The sequence below is a fragment of the Sceloporus occidentalis genome, unplaced genomic scaffold, assembly GCF_023333645.1.
Source record: "Sceloporus occidentalis isolate IW3139 unplaced genomic scaffold, rSceOcc1.0.p SCAF_14, whole genome shotgun sequence".
Lineage (NCBI taxonomy): Eukaryota > Metazoa > Chordata > Lepidosauria > Squamata > Phrynosomatidae > Sceloporus > Sceloporus occidentalis.
The window spans coordinates 4,658,751-4,677,086 of NW_028316994.1; the positions used below are offsets into that span (position 1 = coordinate 4,658,751).

General features: G+C 41.5%; 1 protein-coding gene across 4 annotated transcripts in view; it reads right to left on the reverse strand.

The window, feature by feature from the left end:
• Window positions 1–17,560, reverse strand: part of FLT3LG (fms related receptor tyrosine kinase 3 ligand) — a 28,868-nt gene extending 11,308 nt beyond the window's left edge. For 3 of the 4 annotated variants that reach the window (XR_016271995.1, XM_089480650.1, XM_089480647.1), the window contains exons 1-4: window positions 17,404–17,560; window positions 16,216–16,306; window positions 5,172–5,267; window positions 2,060–2,170 (exon numbers count right to left, since the gene is read on the reverse strand). Coding sequence is in view for 3 of the 4 variants with exons in the window: in XM_089480650.1 (XP_089336776.1) it covers window positions 2,060–2,170; window positions 5,172–5,207 (147 nt within the window). In the remaining variant the exon portion in view is untranslated. The remainder of the gene's footprint in view (window positions 1–2,059; window positions 2,171–5,171; window positions 5,268–16,215; window positions 16,307–17,403) is intronic. The other variant, XM_089480648.1, reaches the window with a different exon arrangement.
• Between the last annotated feature and the right edge of the window lie 776 nt (window positions 17,561–18,336).

Consider the following 18,336-nt stretch of genomic DNA (forward strand, 5'->3'; position numbering starts at 1 on the left):
CTTTACAGAGCCAATGTGGTGTTGTGGTTTGAGTGTTGGACTAGGACTTTGGAGACCAGGGTTCGAGTCTCCATTTGGCCATGGAAACCCACTTGGGTGAGTCACACACTCTCAGCCGCACAAAAACCCACAATAGGTTCACTTTAGGGTCACCATAAGTGAGAAATGACTTGAAAGCACAAAATAACAACATGAAGTTGATTTATCACAAGCACAGGAGCCTTCTGCTTTTGTGCTAATGTGCTAGAGATTCTTTTTTAAATTCTCTGGAGCTACAGCACTAAAGTGTACATTGAAATTGCTCTAGTCTTATGTTTGTTTCCCTGAAAAAAAATGACACACAGCCATGCACCCACTCCTCCAACTGAGTCACTGAAGGAGAATGTCTATGTGGATGTGCATGTGTGATCTTGCCACTTAAGCACTATACCTCCAGAGAACATTTCCTAAAAAGTAAAAAAATTAGGAGTGTCGAAACATCTGATAGGCTAGCCTATGCTGGAAACAGGATTGAAGATGAGACGGACTTATTTCAAAATGACAAGCTCTCCACATGCATGAATTAATAGATCATTTCATGAATAAATTAATAAATTAATAAATATTATCTCCTCCACTCTCTGTACAGGACTTATGGTGTCTTCCAGCATAAATTTAAATAAAAGACAGCTAAATTGTTACAACAATGTCACTCTAGCTATCTGATGTGAGCAACCAGCAATTTTTTGTCTAGTGGGCCAAGAACCAGTACATTGGCTACAAGAAAGAAGCTTTATCCATGTGGAGATAAGACTGTTTCCTAATAGGTGAGTCTCAATGTTTTCAATGAAATTATCTTTTACAGCAACAGTAGGCAAACAAAGCAGAAAGTGTGGTCATTATTATAATATGGTTCCCTATTGGCTGAAGAATGCAAATTTATCCTCCTATTTTTTCTTTCCCAACTCATGTTTTTCTATTTCATTTCTTCCATCACATTCCATCTCTTCCTAACAGAGTTTGGAAAAATTACTTGTTTGGACCACAATTCCCATAATACCTCAGCCAACATGGCTTTCAGAAGCTCTTTATTTCTGTTTTCTACTTATCTGATAGAAAAGGGAAAGTTGCATTTTCAGAAGCACTTGCGGGATTTTTTCTCCTGCCTCCTGGGCTATAATAATATCTGGGTTTAGAAATCATTTACTAGGGATATAAATCCTCAGTTATTTTGTCCTGTATGCAAGTAAACTGTACCTAAAGCCAGGTATTATTATGGCAGAAAAATCCTTTTTCCTAGCCAAGAAAAAAGCCAAAAAACCAAAACAGTAACAATAACAAACGAAATAACTATTCCCTGCCCTTTCATAACACCCCCGAATCTGCTGCCTGAGGTGGCTGCTTTGTGCAGATTAATGATAGGGCAGCATCTGGCAGAACCCCTATAGTCCACGAAGCATATCTGCTGATAAGGTACATGTACAAATTCCAGTCTGCACCTGACCTCTTAGAGATCAAAGACACTTCCCAGTTCTAAAGCTGGCCGGCAAAGCTGTAAAAAGACCTGATCAAAGGGCAAACAATTAATATTCATACTTCACAGGTGATAAACATGTAGTGTATGTAGACATGATTTGCACAAGATATCTTTTTTCAAAAAATGATTGCTATAGATTGAGTCTCCCTTATCTGAAATGCTTGGGAATAAGAGTTTTTCAGGTTTTGGAACATTTGCATATACACAATGAGTTGATGGGACCCAAGCTTAAACATGAAATGCACTTATGTTTCGTATACACCTTATACACAAAACCTGAAGGTAATTTAATATACAATACTGTAAATAATTTTGTGCATGAAATAAAGCAACCACCAGAAAGCAAAGAGTCACTTACAGAAATCACTTATTCTAGAATTCTAGTTAAGAGAGACTCAACCGGTACTGTTAAATGGTTGTGAGTCTGAAATATTTGCCTTTTTCTCAGAGGTCCATCAAAGGGTCTCAGTCTACTGTCTGCCCACCTTACTCTCCTCATAGGGCATAGCCCCTACTCTGCTCATGGCTGTGCAACACACTTACCAGATTTTCAACTTTGCTGGAAAAGTTCTGAGTATCAATAGGAACATGCTCAAAGATGCAACCTTTGCTTGGCTCAAGTGATGTGGAAAATGACAACAGCAAAAGGAAGACCTAGGTGGATATGGGGAAATGAAATGCAAGTCAAAGATCAAAAACACCCCAGGCATTGGTTTCTGGAAGTTCACAACTAGCACACAATGCAAGTACAAAATACTCATGATGAATCAGTCCCATTTGATAGACTGCAGCTCTCATCATCTCAAAGCTCATTGATCTGCCTTTCAACTGACCAGCAGCTCCTATGTTTTGTCTGGATTAAGTTTCAATCTGTTTGCCCTACAGGGGCAGAAGCAGAAGAAATTGAAAGATTCTGTGCTGGAGTCCAGGAGGAAATTGATCACATATCAAAACAAGACGTGTTGTTAATCATAGGTGACTGGGATGCAAAAGTAGGAAACAGTAGACTCAAAGACTGTAGACCTGGGATCAGAATTTGACCTGGGATCAAGTAATGAAGCAAGAGAGCAAATGATTCAATTTTGTGAGCCACCAGTTTGTTCAGCGCCAGTACATTCTTCCAGAAAGTGAAAAGGACAAATTAATAGAAGACAAAGCTGTTAACTGTCATGAATCACTATTACTATCACTATTATACAGTATATTACTTCCAGCAGACTCTCCAACTAGATTTGGCAGGGATATTCCTGATTAATCCTCTGTCCTCCCATATTTCCAAATGCTTTTAAAATCCCCCAGTTTCTCTCTCCTCCTCCCACATCCCTGCTTTTGTCTTCATCTTATTTCCATTGCTGCAGACTGAGTTCAAAATGCAAAAGTAGCTTGCACTCAGTTAAAGGAGTAGGGAAGAGAGGAGAGGGTGGAATCTTGTCCTTCCTCACAGGAGGCAAAAGCAAACTGTGCAGCCTCTCTAAAATGTGTGTTCCTCCTCATTAATAACTTTTGCCATTTTGACCACACTTGGATGTTACTTGTCAACATGTATGCCCATTTTCCTCTGTGAAATGGTGGAGGGTATGTTTCCAGTATTAGAGGCAGCAGGTGTCTGAACTCCAGTTGCTAAAAATATGCTTATAAGGGTACCACTGGACTTAAAGTTTAATTATCACCTTTTAAAAAATTGACAGAAAGTTTGTTTTGATTTGTAGTTATTAACTTATCTTGACGTAGTCACCATTCAGATTTAAACATTTCCCCCAGTGTTTTTCTTGACCCCCCAAATACCTGATATTTTAGAAGTCTACAAATTGTGCCTTACGAGGGGGTATTGTAAAGTAATAATTATCACCTGGACGTTATTATGGTATATTGATGAAATTTTGTCAGTGTTATCATTGGTCCCTAAGTGCATGATGTTGAGAAAATCAGCTCACTGTGTCCTTTATTTTTGTGACAGGTTGTGCCAGAAGTGACTAAAGTGTAAAATCCTTGTAAGGTGCAATCTGTAGACTTCTACAGTAATAGTATTCAGAGGGTCAAGAAATGCTGTGGAAAATGTGTAAATCTGGATGGTGACAACGCAGAGATAAGTTAACAACTACAGATCAAAACAAACTTTCTGTGTCAGAATTTTTTAAAGGTGATAATTAAATTTTTACAATACTGCCTTGTAGGCACTGCTTGTGGGCTTCCCAAAAGTAACTGTAGGAAATATGTGATTAGGCCTTTGGTCTGATCCAACTGAGCTCTCACATTTTTTAAAATGCCATTTCTGTAGCATTTGCTTTATCTTTTATGACAATGATTAACAATGAAAATAGAAACATATGCAGGCACTTACTTTGACCACTTTATAAGAGGAGGTATCACACAGAGCAAAGGTTACTATTTCTAGGCAGTACTTTCCACCTTTTGAATTTTTTATGTAATCAATGATCAGACCAATATGCATTAATATTATGTTAAGTACGTTCACAAGTCAAAACATAAAATACCTTTTGCCACTAACAAAACACAATGTCATTTTGAAGACATTTTCCTGGCAATGATATGGGGGACAGCATTTTCATTTACAAAGAAATGAAAAATTCATCACCACCTTTGCTGTTCTTAACAGTGGCAGAAGCTATGAGCAGTGTGAACTACGCAGGACAGACATCAGCAAGACATGAGAGGGAGGAAAGAAGAAGAAGCCTGAGGTCTTGCAGGATGAAGGTGGAAGGCTTGGGGAGGAAAATGCACAGAGGCAATAAGAAGAGGAAGAAGAAATGGCAGGAGTGGGAAGAAGTGAGAGATGAAGAGAAAGAAGGAAAGAGTGACTAAAGAATGGACAGATGAGAGGTGGTGGAGGTGGAGGTGTTGATGGAATACAAAGAAACAGAACAGAATTTGAATGTCAGAGAGACATTTAAAACTTCCTTAGCCGCTTTGGTCTGTCCCAAGCTCAAAATAAATTGGGGTGGAAAATAAAATTGTGGTTGGAAATTATTGCTTTCATTCTAGAAAGGTTTTTTGTGGAACATAATAAAGATTTATGTGTGACTTTATGGTTAAGTGTAATAACAATATTTTGTATTTCTGTATAAACACAATAAACATTTGCTATTTAGTTAAGAGTAACATAACACCATTTTACATTAATTTTTGTACCTCTGCAGATCACACCAAAGTTTTTGGTCCCTTAACTAGACTCCGACCTGCCATGTCAGCCAGCCTTCCTCAATCCACTGCTTTCCAGACCATGTTGGACTGCAACTCCCATCTTCCCCAGCCATGATCTTTCTATGATGGAAGCAGTAATATAACTCTTCTGCACTTGGTTTTTAGGGGGGGGGGGTCACATAATGTGCATGAGCACATTAGAAAAGAAGATGGCAGAGGATGATGATGACAGTCTTTAGTAGTCTCTGGGTTTCAACTAATGCCGTGTCTCTCCAGCTTATACAGAGCTGGCTTACAAGTCCCAGAATCCCTCACCCAACGTGGCTGCAGCTCATTGATAAGCTAACATCAGCTAGATATGAGGATATGATGGAAAAATCTAGGAAATCTAAGGAGAAATCTAAACAGCCTGTAATGCTAAGCCAAAGCTGACATGAAATCAAAGTGGGTCATAAGCTCTGTCCTTGATTTGGTCAATTTATTTTTTACTTACCAGACATGAATTTGGGATTCCATGATTCCAATTCATCTCCACATGGCTTGGTGGATGGTCAGCATGCTGAAGATTAGCCCTCTAGAAAGAGGGGAGCTGGGCAGGGAGTTAAAAGAAAGCACAGTTACCGGATTGATTAGCAAAAGACACATGTCACCAATGCAGATCATTTAAACACAACCTTCTAGCCACGGGAAGGTAGACAATGTCATTTCAGTCCGGTTGAAGAGAACAGGTCATTTAAAGATGCAAGGAAATGCTTTTTTTCAATGTGGTTTTCCTGACTGTTTGCCCAGTATGGGCAAGAAACATGAAAACACTTTAAAGCAAGTATTTTTTCCATCTTCAACAGTTTGCCAGTGAATTTTGACAACACAACTGGTTGCTGCAATTTCAGTATTACCATTTTTGAAGGAGCCTTGAGAGGGGGGCCATATACAGTCCACCTATCATCTACCCCTTGGTTTAGTATGATATGCAATTCTGACAACAACCATGGCTCTGGCTCGTTTTTGTTTTAACAAACCAGAGAAAGAAGCCAAAAATAAACCTAGGATTCTTTCTTTGGTTTATTGGCAGAGAAAAGAAACAAAGCACTGGCTGACACCCGATGAGCACATCATGCTCAACAAACTATGGATCAAAGTTGGGTGGTTTGTTTAGCAGATCTCATTCCAGACTGGCACGGCTGGACAGCAGCACATTGCTTGCTTATGGAAGGCCACAGTTCCCACGACCCTGGCCTACCATGAAGTAGGGATCATGCTATTGTGGTCTCTTTCACACTATTCAGTTATAGTACTTTGATCCTACATTAATGGTCATGGTTTGATCCTTTGGAATCCTAAGACTGGTGGTTTTGTGAGGTACTTATAATTTTCTGTCTGAGAGTTTTAGTGGCTCACCATACTATAAATCCCAGGATTCCACAGCATGCAGCGACTGCTAAAGTTACATCAAAGTACTATAATTATGTACTATACAGAAGTTGTGAGACCTATTGAGTTGATCCAACTACTGCTTCCTTGAGTGGACCTACTGCAACATTTAACAAGGAAAGTGCCTTTGTATTATATCTAAGAGAAGTTTCGTAGTCTTAGACGATGGGAGCCATTTAACATTTAATGAACAGTTGTGTTGTATCTCTACTCTATGGCACACAACAATAAGAATACTTTCCATAGTATTTGTTTTTCTGAAGTGTCATAATGATTTCAACAAATTACTACACTTTTAAAGTCAGAGTATAATGGGTAAATATTGCCAGTACTGTATAGCATAGTGGTTTGAGTATTGGATTATGACTCTGGAGACCAGGGTTCGATTGCCCGCTTGTCCATGAAACCCACTGGGTGACTTTAGGCAAGTCACACTCTCTCAGCCTCAAGCCAAGGCAATAGTAAACCTCTGAATGAATCTTGCCAAGAAAACCCCATGATAGGGTCACCTTAGAGTCGCCAAAAGTCAGAGATGACTTGAAAGCACAGAACAGCAGCAACAGCATAATGGGTTGTGGCTGTTGTATGTGCAATCAACATGATTGCAATCAGAACATTTTCCTGTGGTGTTGAGACTGGGAATTGGATGAATGAACTCTGACATCTTTATATCCCATGTACAATTTACTCGGCAGGAAAGGGGCACATTTAGAGATCCTGTTAAGCACAGAAAAGGAAGTACATTTCCACAAAGCAGTTTTAAAAGGCACAATACTTTATACATTACTATGTGGCTTCCTTATACCAAACCAGTCTAGCTCCTCATCAAGGCAGAAGACAGTACTTGCAGAGGTTTTTCTTGTTAACTGCTTCTCGAGCCCTTTTAAACTAGTTATTTCAGGAAGACCCAAAATCTTCTGTATGCTAAGCATGACACTCATCACAACATTGCGGTACTCTTACATGAAAAGCCTTAACAGAGTTCTGACAGTACAAGTTGAGTCTCCCCTATCTGGAATTCTGAAATCCAAAATGTTGCAAAACCCAAAATTGTCCACTTGGCTGGCTGAGATGGTGACACCTTTGATTTTCAATGGTGCAGTATGTACACTAACTTTGTTTCATGCACAAAACTGTTTAAAATATTGTACAAAATTACCTTCAAGCTATAAATGAATTTCATGTTTAGCCTTGGGTCCCATCTCCAAGATATCTCATTATGTATATATAAATATTCTAATATTCTAAAAAAAAAACCCACTTCCAAATCTAGAACACTTCTGGCCCCAAGCATTTCAGATAAGGGAGACTCAACCTGTACTCAGTGGACAGGCTATATTGCATATCTCTGTTATACAATAAATTGGATTTGTGGGAGAGAAGCTAGAAAATAATGCAATGAGCCGAGAAAGAAACCACACGGATTCTCATGAAAAAGACAAGAAAAAAGTGAATGGACAAAGGGTCACTTCTGGTGTGACTAAAAGTGATGTCACTTCTGGTTTCAGTTTCAGACCATCAAAAAGGCCATTTTTCTACAATGTGTGTGTTGGAAGATAGTAGAGGGCAAGGAATCCCATACCCACCAGAGTTATGCAGTGTCTGGGGGCATATTGTTCCACCAAAAATGGCTGGGATTAAAAAAAATTCTGGGTTAAGAAGTTTGGGGGCTACAAAATGCAGACCAGGGCCACATGTAACTTGTGGGCTATACCAGTGGTGTCACTAGAGTTGGTGTCAGCGCGGCAACTCATGGTGTCACTCCCCCCATTGACCTCCTCCCATTTCACACCATACGAAATCCTTAGTGCTGCTTTTTTTCACAGAGCCAAGAGGGTTTGCAAAGTACCAAAAGGTCTAGCTTTTTTGCAAAGCTGTCCTAGGCTCACTACAAGTCACAGAATCATAGAGGTGAAAGGGGCCCCATAGTCATCAAGTCGAACCCCTTGGTTTAGTGCAGGAACTCCAGCTGGAGCACCCCCAGGAGCTAGCTGGCTATCCAGTCTCTTTTTGAAGACATCCAGAGAAAGAGACCGTACCATCAGTGGATGGTGTCACCTGGTATAATAACTCATGTGTTACCAAAAATGCTCTTTCTTTTTAATAAAAAATTATAGTATAAATGTTAGTCCATATGAGCCCTTGATGAACTCTGGCTGCCTGTCCGCCATTAAGAGCTAAGCAAGAGGACATGTACACATACCTAAAGGTGAAGTCATCGTCAGTAAATATTGTCTCCCCCAGATAGTCTGAAGTCGCAGATAGGATTATCATTATGCCCATGCCATGAGCTGATTACCCCCTCCTCAGACAGTTGACACACTGGATTAAGTCCACCAGGACAATGCAGACTACTCCATCTTGATGTTAATACAGTAATTAAACACCTTTGCCAGAGCTGGGCCTTTTGCGCCTATAAAAACCCCGGACTTTGGCCAGTCGTTTGTGCCATCTGAGAGGTCTACATACTCCACATAAGTTTTTTTTAAATTAAAGTTTTATTAAAATTAAAACCATACGATCATAAAAACCATAGCAAACATAACAGGGGGAATTACCCCATCAAACCTTATTTCTACATTCAATCATACAAGTTATTATTTCAGTTGTTTGACTTATTTCAAATGGCAATGATGACCTTCCTCCCCCGTTCTTCTTACAGTTCCATCAACTTAATACCTATCCTAATTCCTTCTGCTAACCTCTCTTAATCTGAACGCCAGTAGATACCAAGGCACTGTATTTGCCTTCTTTCCTGCAGCATCAAACCACTGAATTATGTTCAATTTATGATAAACAATAATTCCTATGTCCTTTTCACATGTAATATTGCTAAGCCAAGTATACCACACCATATACTTATGCATTTGCGTTTTATGACCAAAATATAGAATTTTGCATTTCTCTTTACTGAATTTCATTCTTAAGTTTCAGTTCAATTTTCCAGTTTATCCAAGTCCTTATGAATTCTGTTCCTATTTTGCAATGTGTCAGTTACCTCTCCCAGTTCTGTAACATCTGCAAACTTGACAAGGATTCCCTTCCCTTCCCTTTCCATGCCCCACACTCCACAAAAGCACTTGCTAGCTTAAAAGAATGAAAAGTCCATGGCTGCAGCAAGGGAGGGGAAAAGTCAATTCATGTGTGCTCTGATCCCACTATCAATTCCTTCTCTCCTAATGCAATTTATCTGTAAACCTCCCTCCCCAACTCACTCTGTGCACACACATGTCAGCACAGCAAATAAAGATGGAGTCAATGATGTGGATTTATTCTAAACACATTCAAGGCATGCATAGTTTTATCCTGGGTTTATTTGCATCTGTTATTCACACAGCCAACAATGAGAATCTTTTAGGAAAACTCAGTAAAGAACTCAAGATTGATTATCCTGGGTTAAGTGGTCCCGACTCAGCCATGGAAAGCCAGTGGGTGACCTTGAGCATGTCACATGCTCTCAGCCTCCTCAGAGTATCACAAACGGCAAACTCCCTCTGGAGAAACTTGTCAAGAAAACCCCATGATTGAGTTGCAGCAAGTTGGAAACAACTTGAAAGCACACAACAACAACAATTGCCATAAATAAATAAATAGGGGAGAGGAAACAAGAACATACACCCACCCACTGACTTCTCAGAAAAGGTAAGGGGTGCTCAACCTGAGGATAATGGAGCAGAGGGCAGAATAGGGGAATTTCAGCACAGAATAAGTAAAGAGATAGTACAGGAATACATGGTTCATCTAAATGACTATAAGTCTCTAGGACCTGATGAACTACATCCAAGAGTATTAAAAGAACTGGCAAATGTAATATCGGAGCCATTGGCAATAATCTTTGAGAACTCCTGGAGAACAGGAGAAGTCCCAGCAGACTGGAGGAGGGCAAACGTTGTCCCCATCTTCAAAAAGGGGAAGAAAGAGGATCCAAACAATTATCGTCCAATTAGTCTGACATCAGTTCTAGGAAAGATTCTGGAGCAGATCATTAAAAAGAGAGTCTGTGAACATCTAGAAGGTAATGCCATAATCACAAAAAGTCAACACAGGTTTCAGAGAAAGAAGTCATGCCAGACAAATCTAATCTCTTTTTTTGATAAAATTACCAGCTTGGTAGATGAAGGGAATGCTGTGGATGTAGTATATCTTGATTTCAGTAAGGCCTTTGACAAGGTTCCTCATGACATTCTTGCCAACAAGCTTGTAAAACGTGGGTTAGACAAGGTAACTGTTACATGGATTTGTAATTGGTTGAACAACTGAAGCCAAAGGGTGCTCAACAATGGCTGCTTTTCATCCTGGAGAGAAGTGACCAGTGGGATCCCACAGGGCTCTGTCCTGGGCCCAGTGCTATTCAACATCTTTATCAATGACTTAGATGACAGAATTGGGGGCATACTCATCAAATTTGCAGATGACACCAAATTAGGACGAGTAGCTAATACCCCTGAGGACAGGATCAAAATTCAAAATGACCTGAATAGATTAGAAAGCTGGGCCAAAGTTAACAAAATGAATTTCAACACAGAAAAATGTAAGGTACTGCACAGGGCAGAAAAATGAAATGTACAGATATAGGATGGGGGACACCTGGTTGAACGAGACTACATGAGAAAGGGATCTAGGAGTCCAAGTAGACCACAAGTTGAACATGAGTCAACAGTGCGACGTGGCAGCTAAAAAGGCCAATGCAATTTTAGGTTGCATCAATAGAAGTATAGTGTCTAGATCAAGGGAAGTAATACTTCCACTCTATTCTGCTCTGGTCAGGCCCCACCTGGAATAATATTGTGTCCAGTTCTGGGCACCACAATTTAAAAAGGAGAAACTGGAGTGTGTCCAAAGGAGGGCGACCAAAATGGTGAAGAGTCTGGAAACCATGTCCTATGAGGAACGACTCAGGGATCTGGGGGTGTTTAGCCTGGGGAAAAGAAGGCTAAGAGGTGATATGACAGCCCTGTTTAAATACTTGAAGGGATGTCATATTGAGGAGGGAGCTAGCTTTTTTTCTGCTGCTCCAGAAACTAGGACCCGGAGCAATGGATGCAAGTTCCAGGAAAAGAGATTTTGCCTCAACATTAGGAGGAACTTCCTGACAGTAAGGGCTGTTCGACAGTGGAACACACTCCCTCAGAGTGTAATGGAGTCTCCTTCCTTAGAGGTCTTCAAACAGAGGCTGGATGGCCACCTGTCGGGGATGCTTTGATGGAGAGTTCCTGCATGGCAGGGGGTTGGACTGGATGGCCCTTGTGGTCTCTTCCAATTCTATGATTCTATGACTGAGCATGCTAGGTAGTCATGTAAGGCTGGCTGACTTACTGCTGAGGGCATGAAATTGCAAACTCAATGAGAAGGGGAAGAGAATGGCATATCAAAGAAGAGGATTTGAGTTACTGACTGAAACCATCAGGCCCCATCCCCTGATGGTGAGGATTGCTGGGGGTTTTGGGGTTTAGTTTAGGATAGTATAATTATATATTGTTATAGTCCCATTTTAATACATTTAAGTGTTTAATAATTTTTTAAGGGGGGGAAGGGAGTATAAATATTTATGTATATTTTATTCTGTAAATTTTTATGTTGTTCACTGCCCAGATTGGCTTTGCCACCGGGCGGTATAGAAATAAATATTATTATTATTATTATTATTATTATTATTATTATTATTAACAAGAAGACTGCTGCCACACTGCAGAATTAATGCATTTTTACACCACGTTACCTGCCATGGCTCCATCCTGTGGAATCCTGGGATTCATAGTTTGTCGTGGTACTAGAGCTCTTTGACAGCGAAGGTGAAATATCTCTCAAAACTACAAATCCCAGAATTCCATAGCATTGAGCCACGGTAGTTAAAGCTGTGTCACACTGCATTAATTCTGCAGTGCAGATAAAGCCTAAACAAGAATTCTGCACAGGGAAACACTTGCTGGGAAAGCACAGTCTTAGTGCAGTCCTCCTGTATCCTTCCCCAACTGATATCCAACTAATGAATTCTATGTAAAATGACAAGAAATATTGACATACTGGTTTCTGGAACCTAGGCTAGAATAGATCTAAATCGAGGATGTAAATCCAGCCCTCAGACATTTCATAGATGAAAATTGGGACATGTGTGGCCAAGCAACATCAAAGTGTAGTCAAGATGACAAAAGTTATTAATGAGGAAGAACCAACAAGGTAAGAGAGGCTGCAGCAGTTTGCTTTTCCCTGAATTTACAGGGAAGGGCAAGATTCTGCTTCCTCCTCTTCCCTTTCCATTCTCAATGAGTTAACTGAGGGCAAACTACTTCTGTGCTTTGACCTGTTTGCAGCAACTGAAGTAAGTTGAGGACAAATGGGGAGGAGAGAGAAGCTGGGACATTTTAAAAACAGACGAAAAAGTAAGACAGCAGAGGACACAGGCCAATTGGAGGATATGAGAATCATGAGCCCACTGGAAATTGTTGGACTGCAGCTCCAGCATTTGTCACCACTGTGTATTCTGTCTAAGTCTGATGGGAATTGCAGCCTAGCAATATCTGAAGGAGTGCACGATTCCTACTCTTGGTTCATATGATTTGGTGTTGAAATAATGATGATTGATAATAACAAATGCCTGTTGGCTAAACCAGATGTTCTCAATCTTTGATCCTGCATCTGTTTTGGACTTCAGCAGTCAAAAGCCTTTGCCAGCATGGCCAACGATGAGGGAATCTGGGAGAAGAAGTCAAAAACATCCGGAGGACCAAAGGGCTAGAATGTCAAACCAAATGGAATGGAATGCAAAAGGAGTATCTCATAAGTTCAAGAAACGACAAATCATCACAATAAATGTTGTTGAATCAAGACTCAGTTGTACTTAAAATAGACCACAGAAACCACGCAAGAACTTTTCTGCCAACAGAGTTCACATCAGTACTATGCAGAACCTACAAGCTGCTGAGTTTCTGTGCAGGGTAGTCAAAATTTAAATACTGATTTGAGATAAGAGCAGCAGAAGCTTGTGGGGCTCATCAGGCATAAGATCCGGAGGTTCCCCTTCCCTAATTTAAAGCAGTGCATAGTTTTTGCTACAAAGTCCTCAGTTGTATTGGTGTTGCCAGAGTCCTGCATGTAAAGCATAGAGTCCTGTAAGGCAAATTCAAGCAGATTCCAAATGAATTTGCATCACTGGCTCCATCTTTATTTGAATGATTGCACATGTGAACAACCAAACTTGCAGAGCTGCAGATCAATGTGGTTCAATAGCGTGAATAACAAACCTGGAATGCGTGAGTGAGATGATCTTCATCGCCACACTAAAAATGATGTGTGAATGACCCCTAAGAGAGATCCAGTGTGCCTTGTATTGCACCATAGAGGACTGTGGGCTTGCATCTCACAGACTGTAATATTGCAGAGGTGTTTTGCATTGTAATTTTGGTGGTCAATTCAGTAGCAGCTGAAGGCCATATAACGGGGTCGATGGGACAGAGGCCACCATTTACCACCTTTGGTGTAAATTAAACTCCAGAATGGGAACACACAGTTATTAATGACAATATTAGAATGTGGAAGCTAGTTGGCTCTTCCCAGAATCAACCAGGCAGAAAATAGCTGAGCCAGGCAGCCTGTGGGCCTCTGTGTAATTTCCAAAGCCATCTACAAGTAATTATTTCAGACCCCTGCAAAATGTGATTTGTGTAGATATTGGGAGGGGGGGGGGGTAAAATGAAGGCATGGCCCTGCCAAATAAGAATTCTCTTTCCCCAGTTTTTTCCCCTTCAAGTCCTTACATTTAAAGATAACTTTAAAAAAGCGGTCAAGACGGATCTCTTCCTACAGGCCTTCCTGGAATAGCCCCCAGCTACATAGAGATTCTCCATACTTGGAGTATTCTGTATTTGTACAATCCCGGCCATGATGAGTTTGCCCACTGCTATTGCACTATGATATCGTGTGATTTGAATATAAATGTGTTGATTTTAATGTTTGAATTTTAATCTTAGAATGGTTTAATTCCTTTTTAAGGGGGGTTGTACATATTTGTATTATTGTTATCTGTGTACATCGGTATTATTTTAATTGTTGGAAACTACTTTGACTGTTTCTTACAAATAAGCGGGATATAAATAAAAGTTTTATTTATTTATTATTATACATTTCTAGCATTGTGGTAACTTAAAAACTTAAAAAGAAGGGGGAAGGTAAAGTTACCAAGAGAAGTGGTTTAAATGGCCGAATTGTGGTTTGATGAGTCCTCCCAGCGCTAGACCCAATTAAACTGTTTCTTCTGGATCCACTAAATCACGTGTCTTCTGTGATAAATCAATTCAGCGCAAGTGTGAATGGGATCCGGATTGGAATCAGTTCCTTGTGACACAATTGTCCACCCATCTCTTGAACCTCCCCTTCCCTTGCCAAAGCACCATTTTTGGCCTGCCACTCTGCTCCCCCTTTTTATAACCGCTCTTCTGTTGTTGTTGTTGTTATTATTATTATTTTACTTTTGCAACTTTTGGAGAACTTTTCCCCATCTCGTAGTATTTTGAGTTTATCTGCCCTTTCCTTTGCATTTTTGGTTGTTGTTTTTTTTTAATGACAACGGATGCAACAGAGCACATCACCAAATGTGAGTGGACACATTGACAGGGGGGAAATAAGCCATGGAAGACCATCCTTTTTAATTGGTCCATTGGTAAATGGGTTGATTTGCAACAGGAAAATTTGATCTGCTCAAATGTAGTGTGAACAACGCTCCACTGTCAAACCGAACCATCAATTCAGATCGCAAACCGAATTATTTGTAAGTGGGAATGGGGCCTTGGTCGCACTGGGTTGTGGCAGATTGTGGAACAGTGAAGCAACAGTTGTCAGCTTAGCTCTATCTGCACAAATGTGATATTCAACCACAGGTTGTTTGTTTTTAAAGTGTTTTTAGCTCGTGAGCTGCCTTGGGTCCCTTTTTGGGAGAAAGAAAGCATAAAAATGAAATAAATAAATTAAATCCTCCACCACAAGAATCTATTCCATTCGCCTCTTCCATCTAAGTTTCCACCCTCAAGAATCAGGCAGCATTCCACAGTCACTGAACATATTCAATTGTCAGTGAGCTTTTAGGGGAGAGAAGAGAAATCCCTGTGTGAGTTTCCCATGAATCTGATAATACATCCTCCTTGGTATTGGCAATAATGCTGTTTTGACCACATACAACTAACTACACTATGTGTTTTCTCACCCACAGACTTCAGAAATAGATATTTATGTATATATGCATGCATCACATCCTTCCCAGGAATTAGGTAATCAGTCCGTTTTGTCCTTGTCACAGCAGTTTTTAAAAACTTAACATTCATCCTACTCTAAATATGAATTAAAAAACAACTTTCCCCATCCTAGATCAGCACAAATATTGTGACAATCGAAATGACCCTAGCCAGTAAGCCAGGTGTGATGAACATTATTTTATTTTATTTATTTTTTTGTTAAGAGTTGCATTCCTAGAGTCTGAAAAGCTACTCTTCTGGACTATAGTTCACAGAGTACACATAGTAGGGGATTCTGGAAATACCAGTCCAGAAAAAGTAACATATTCATGTGCCGATCTTATGCATCTGAGGAAGAAGGATCAAATCTACAAAAGCTCATGGTACCAGGATCTTTGGTCCAAAACACACTGCAGAAATAATCCAGGTTGAGATTGCTTTAATTGCCCTGACTCAGTGCTAGGGAATCCTGAGAATTGTAGATTATTGTGGCCCCAGAGCTCTCTGACAGCGAAGGCTAAATGTCTCCCAAAACTCCAGTTCCAGGATTCCCTGGCCTTGAGCCAGGGCAGTTAAAGCACTTTCCAACTGGATTGTTTCTGCAGTGTGTTTTGGACCACACACACAGAGATGCTTTAACACAATAGCTCATTTAATTGGTCTTTAAAACTTCTATATCATTATGGGATTTGGGGGCTGGATTTTGTTTTAACTTTGTTGTACGCTGCTTTGGGTCCACTATTGAGGAGGTATAAATTAAACAAAATAATAGATAATTTTACAGAAAAGTTGCAGCATGGAGATTCTGCCCCGGTGTAAAACACTTCATCATGTGGGAGTAGTCAGGTAGGACAGGATAAAATAGGAATGGGTGCAGCTTACCAGGGAGTTGGAAGGGATGGTTGGCAGGAAAAGTTGTTGGATCAGTTAAGGCGGGCAGGTGCTTCCGATCCATTCCTTGTCATCTCTCTGGCTAAAAACAAAAAGGACCCCAAAGTCTGTGTGAAAGGGCTGGCCAGACTCTAGGGATCTACCTTCCCCAACACACCCTCCACATGTGCTGGACTGCCAGTCCCATCATCCCCAACTGGCATCAGTCTAGGGCAGTGCTTCCCAAACTTTGGTTCTGCAGCTCTTTTGGACTTCAACACCAAGAAGCCCTAACCAACTGGGCAGGCAGTCAAGAACTCTAACAGCTGAAGTCCAAAACATTTATAGGACAAAAGTTTGGGAACCACTGTCAAGAATTCTGGGAGCTGAAGTCCAAAACATCTAGAGCAGTGGTCCCCAAACTGTGCCCTTTAAGAGATTTTGGATTTCAGCTCCCAGAAGCCTCAGCCATGTTAGCCAATAGTGTGGGGATTCTGGGAGCTGAAGTCCAAAGTCCCTTCAAGAGCACAGTTTGGGGACCACGGATCTAGAGGACAAAAGTCTGGGAACCACTGGTCTGGGGGAAGGTTGAGTCTGGAAATAGGAGCCAACAAAGCCTTCAGAGCAGCCTCTAACTCAGGGGAGGGTCTTACCCCCCCCCCCCAGATGTGTTGAGACTATGACTTTCATCATCCCAAGAGATACCAGCTGGGGATGATGGGAGTCATAGTCCAATGCATCTGGAAGGGAGCCTCAAGGTTGGAAGAGGCTACCTCAGATCTCCAACTGATGCTGAGCCATCTCAGGACCTCCACTAGTGCAGGATGATATGGGTTGGAGTCTCATCAGAAACCTATGGGGGGGGGGAGGCCAACCAGGTGGGAGCTGTAGCCTCTGAGTTATGCCCCATTTTTGCCTTTTGTAAAGAACTAGGCACCACAGTCACCCCAGGATGGTCTCCAGTGAGCTCCTTCTTGCAGCAGCCCCTCCACCTGAGACAAGAATCCCACCTGAAAGTCACCTGGGCTGAACAGAAGCCAAACCAATGGTGCCCTGCAGCTCCCCAACTCTCCCAGCCAGCAGGACTCCTGACTTGTCCCATCCTGGCGAGGAGATCCTGGGAGATCTAACTTTTCCCAAATGCCCAGCTCGGATCTACTGTACTGGGGAGCAAAAATAAATGAATCACTAACTCCTTACCTGTCTGGATCCCTGGTGCTGATCTCCGGAGGAGGAAGAGGAAGCCGAATTAAAAGCAGTGTGGAAGCTGAGAGGGGGAAGCCAAGGCAGAAAGCGGAGTCCCCTCCTCGATGCAAGGACAGCTGCTGCCCAGAGTCCCCCAAAAGAAGGAGAGAAAGCAGAGAAGTGTCGAAAGCGAAAGCACTTGTTCTCTGGAAGAAGGAGGAGGAGGAGGAGGAGGAGGGAGGGGCCGGGGCTCTCTGGGGCTCGATTCGGAGTGACTCACTACACTTCTTTTTCTCTCTCCTCAAACCCCACAATCTTGCTACATCTTGCTTATTAAAATCCCCCTTCCTTTGCGCCAAGAGTTACTTTATGACCCTGTGGTTATGATCCTGGCCAAGCAGCTTCACCTGAGCGAAGGCAAGCGCTTGGTCAGGTGCCAGCAACCCTTGAACCCCAGGCTTTGGTACCACTCAGCCCCAGCACCAAGAATTCATACAATCCTAGAGTAGGAAGAGACCGCAAGGGCCATCCAGTCCAACCCCATTCTGCCCTGCAGGAACTCTCAATCCAAGCATCCCTGACAGATGGCCATCCAGCCTCTGTTTAAAGACCTCCAAGGAGGGAGACTCCTCCGCCCTCTGAGGGAGTGTATTCCACTGTCCAACAGCCCTTACTGTCAGGAAGGTCCTCCTCAAGTTGAGGTGGAAGGGATCCCCAAGGGCTCTCCAGCCTAACCCCTCTGCCATGCAGGAAGACACTATCAAAACACTCCCCAGAGATGGCCCTCTGTTTGCAAACCTCCAAAGGAGGAGGATGTAAAGAAAACTTGTAGCACCTTTGAGACTAACTGAACAGCATGAGCTTTCCTAGACTTCAGTCTACTTCCTCAGGTGCATCTGGTGGAGTGGAAGCCAGGGACAGACATATATATGCCATTGGTATATCCTC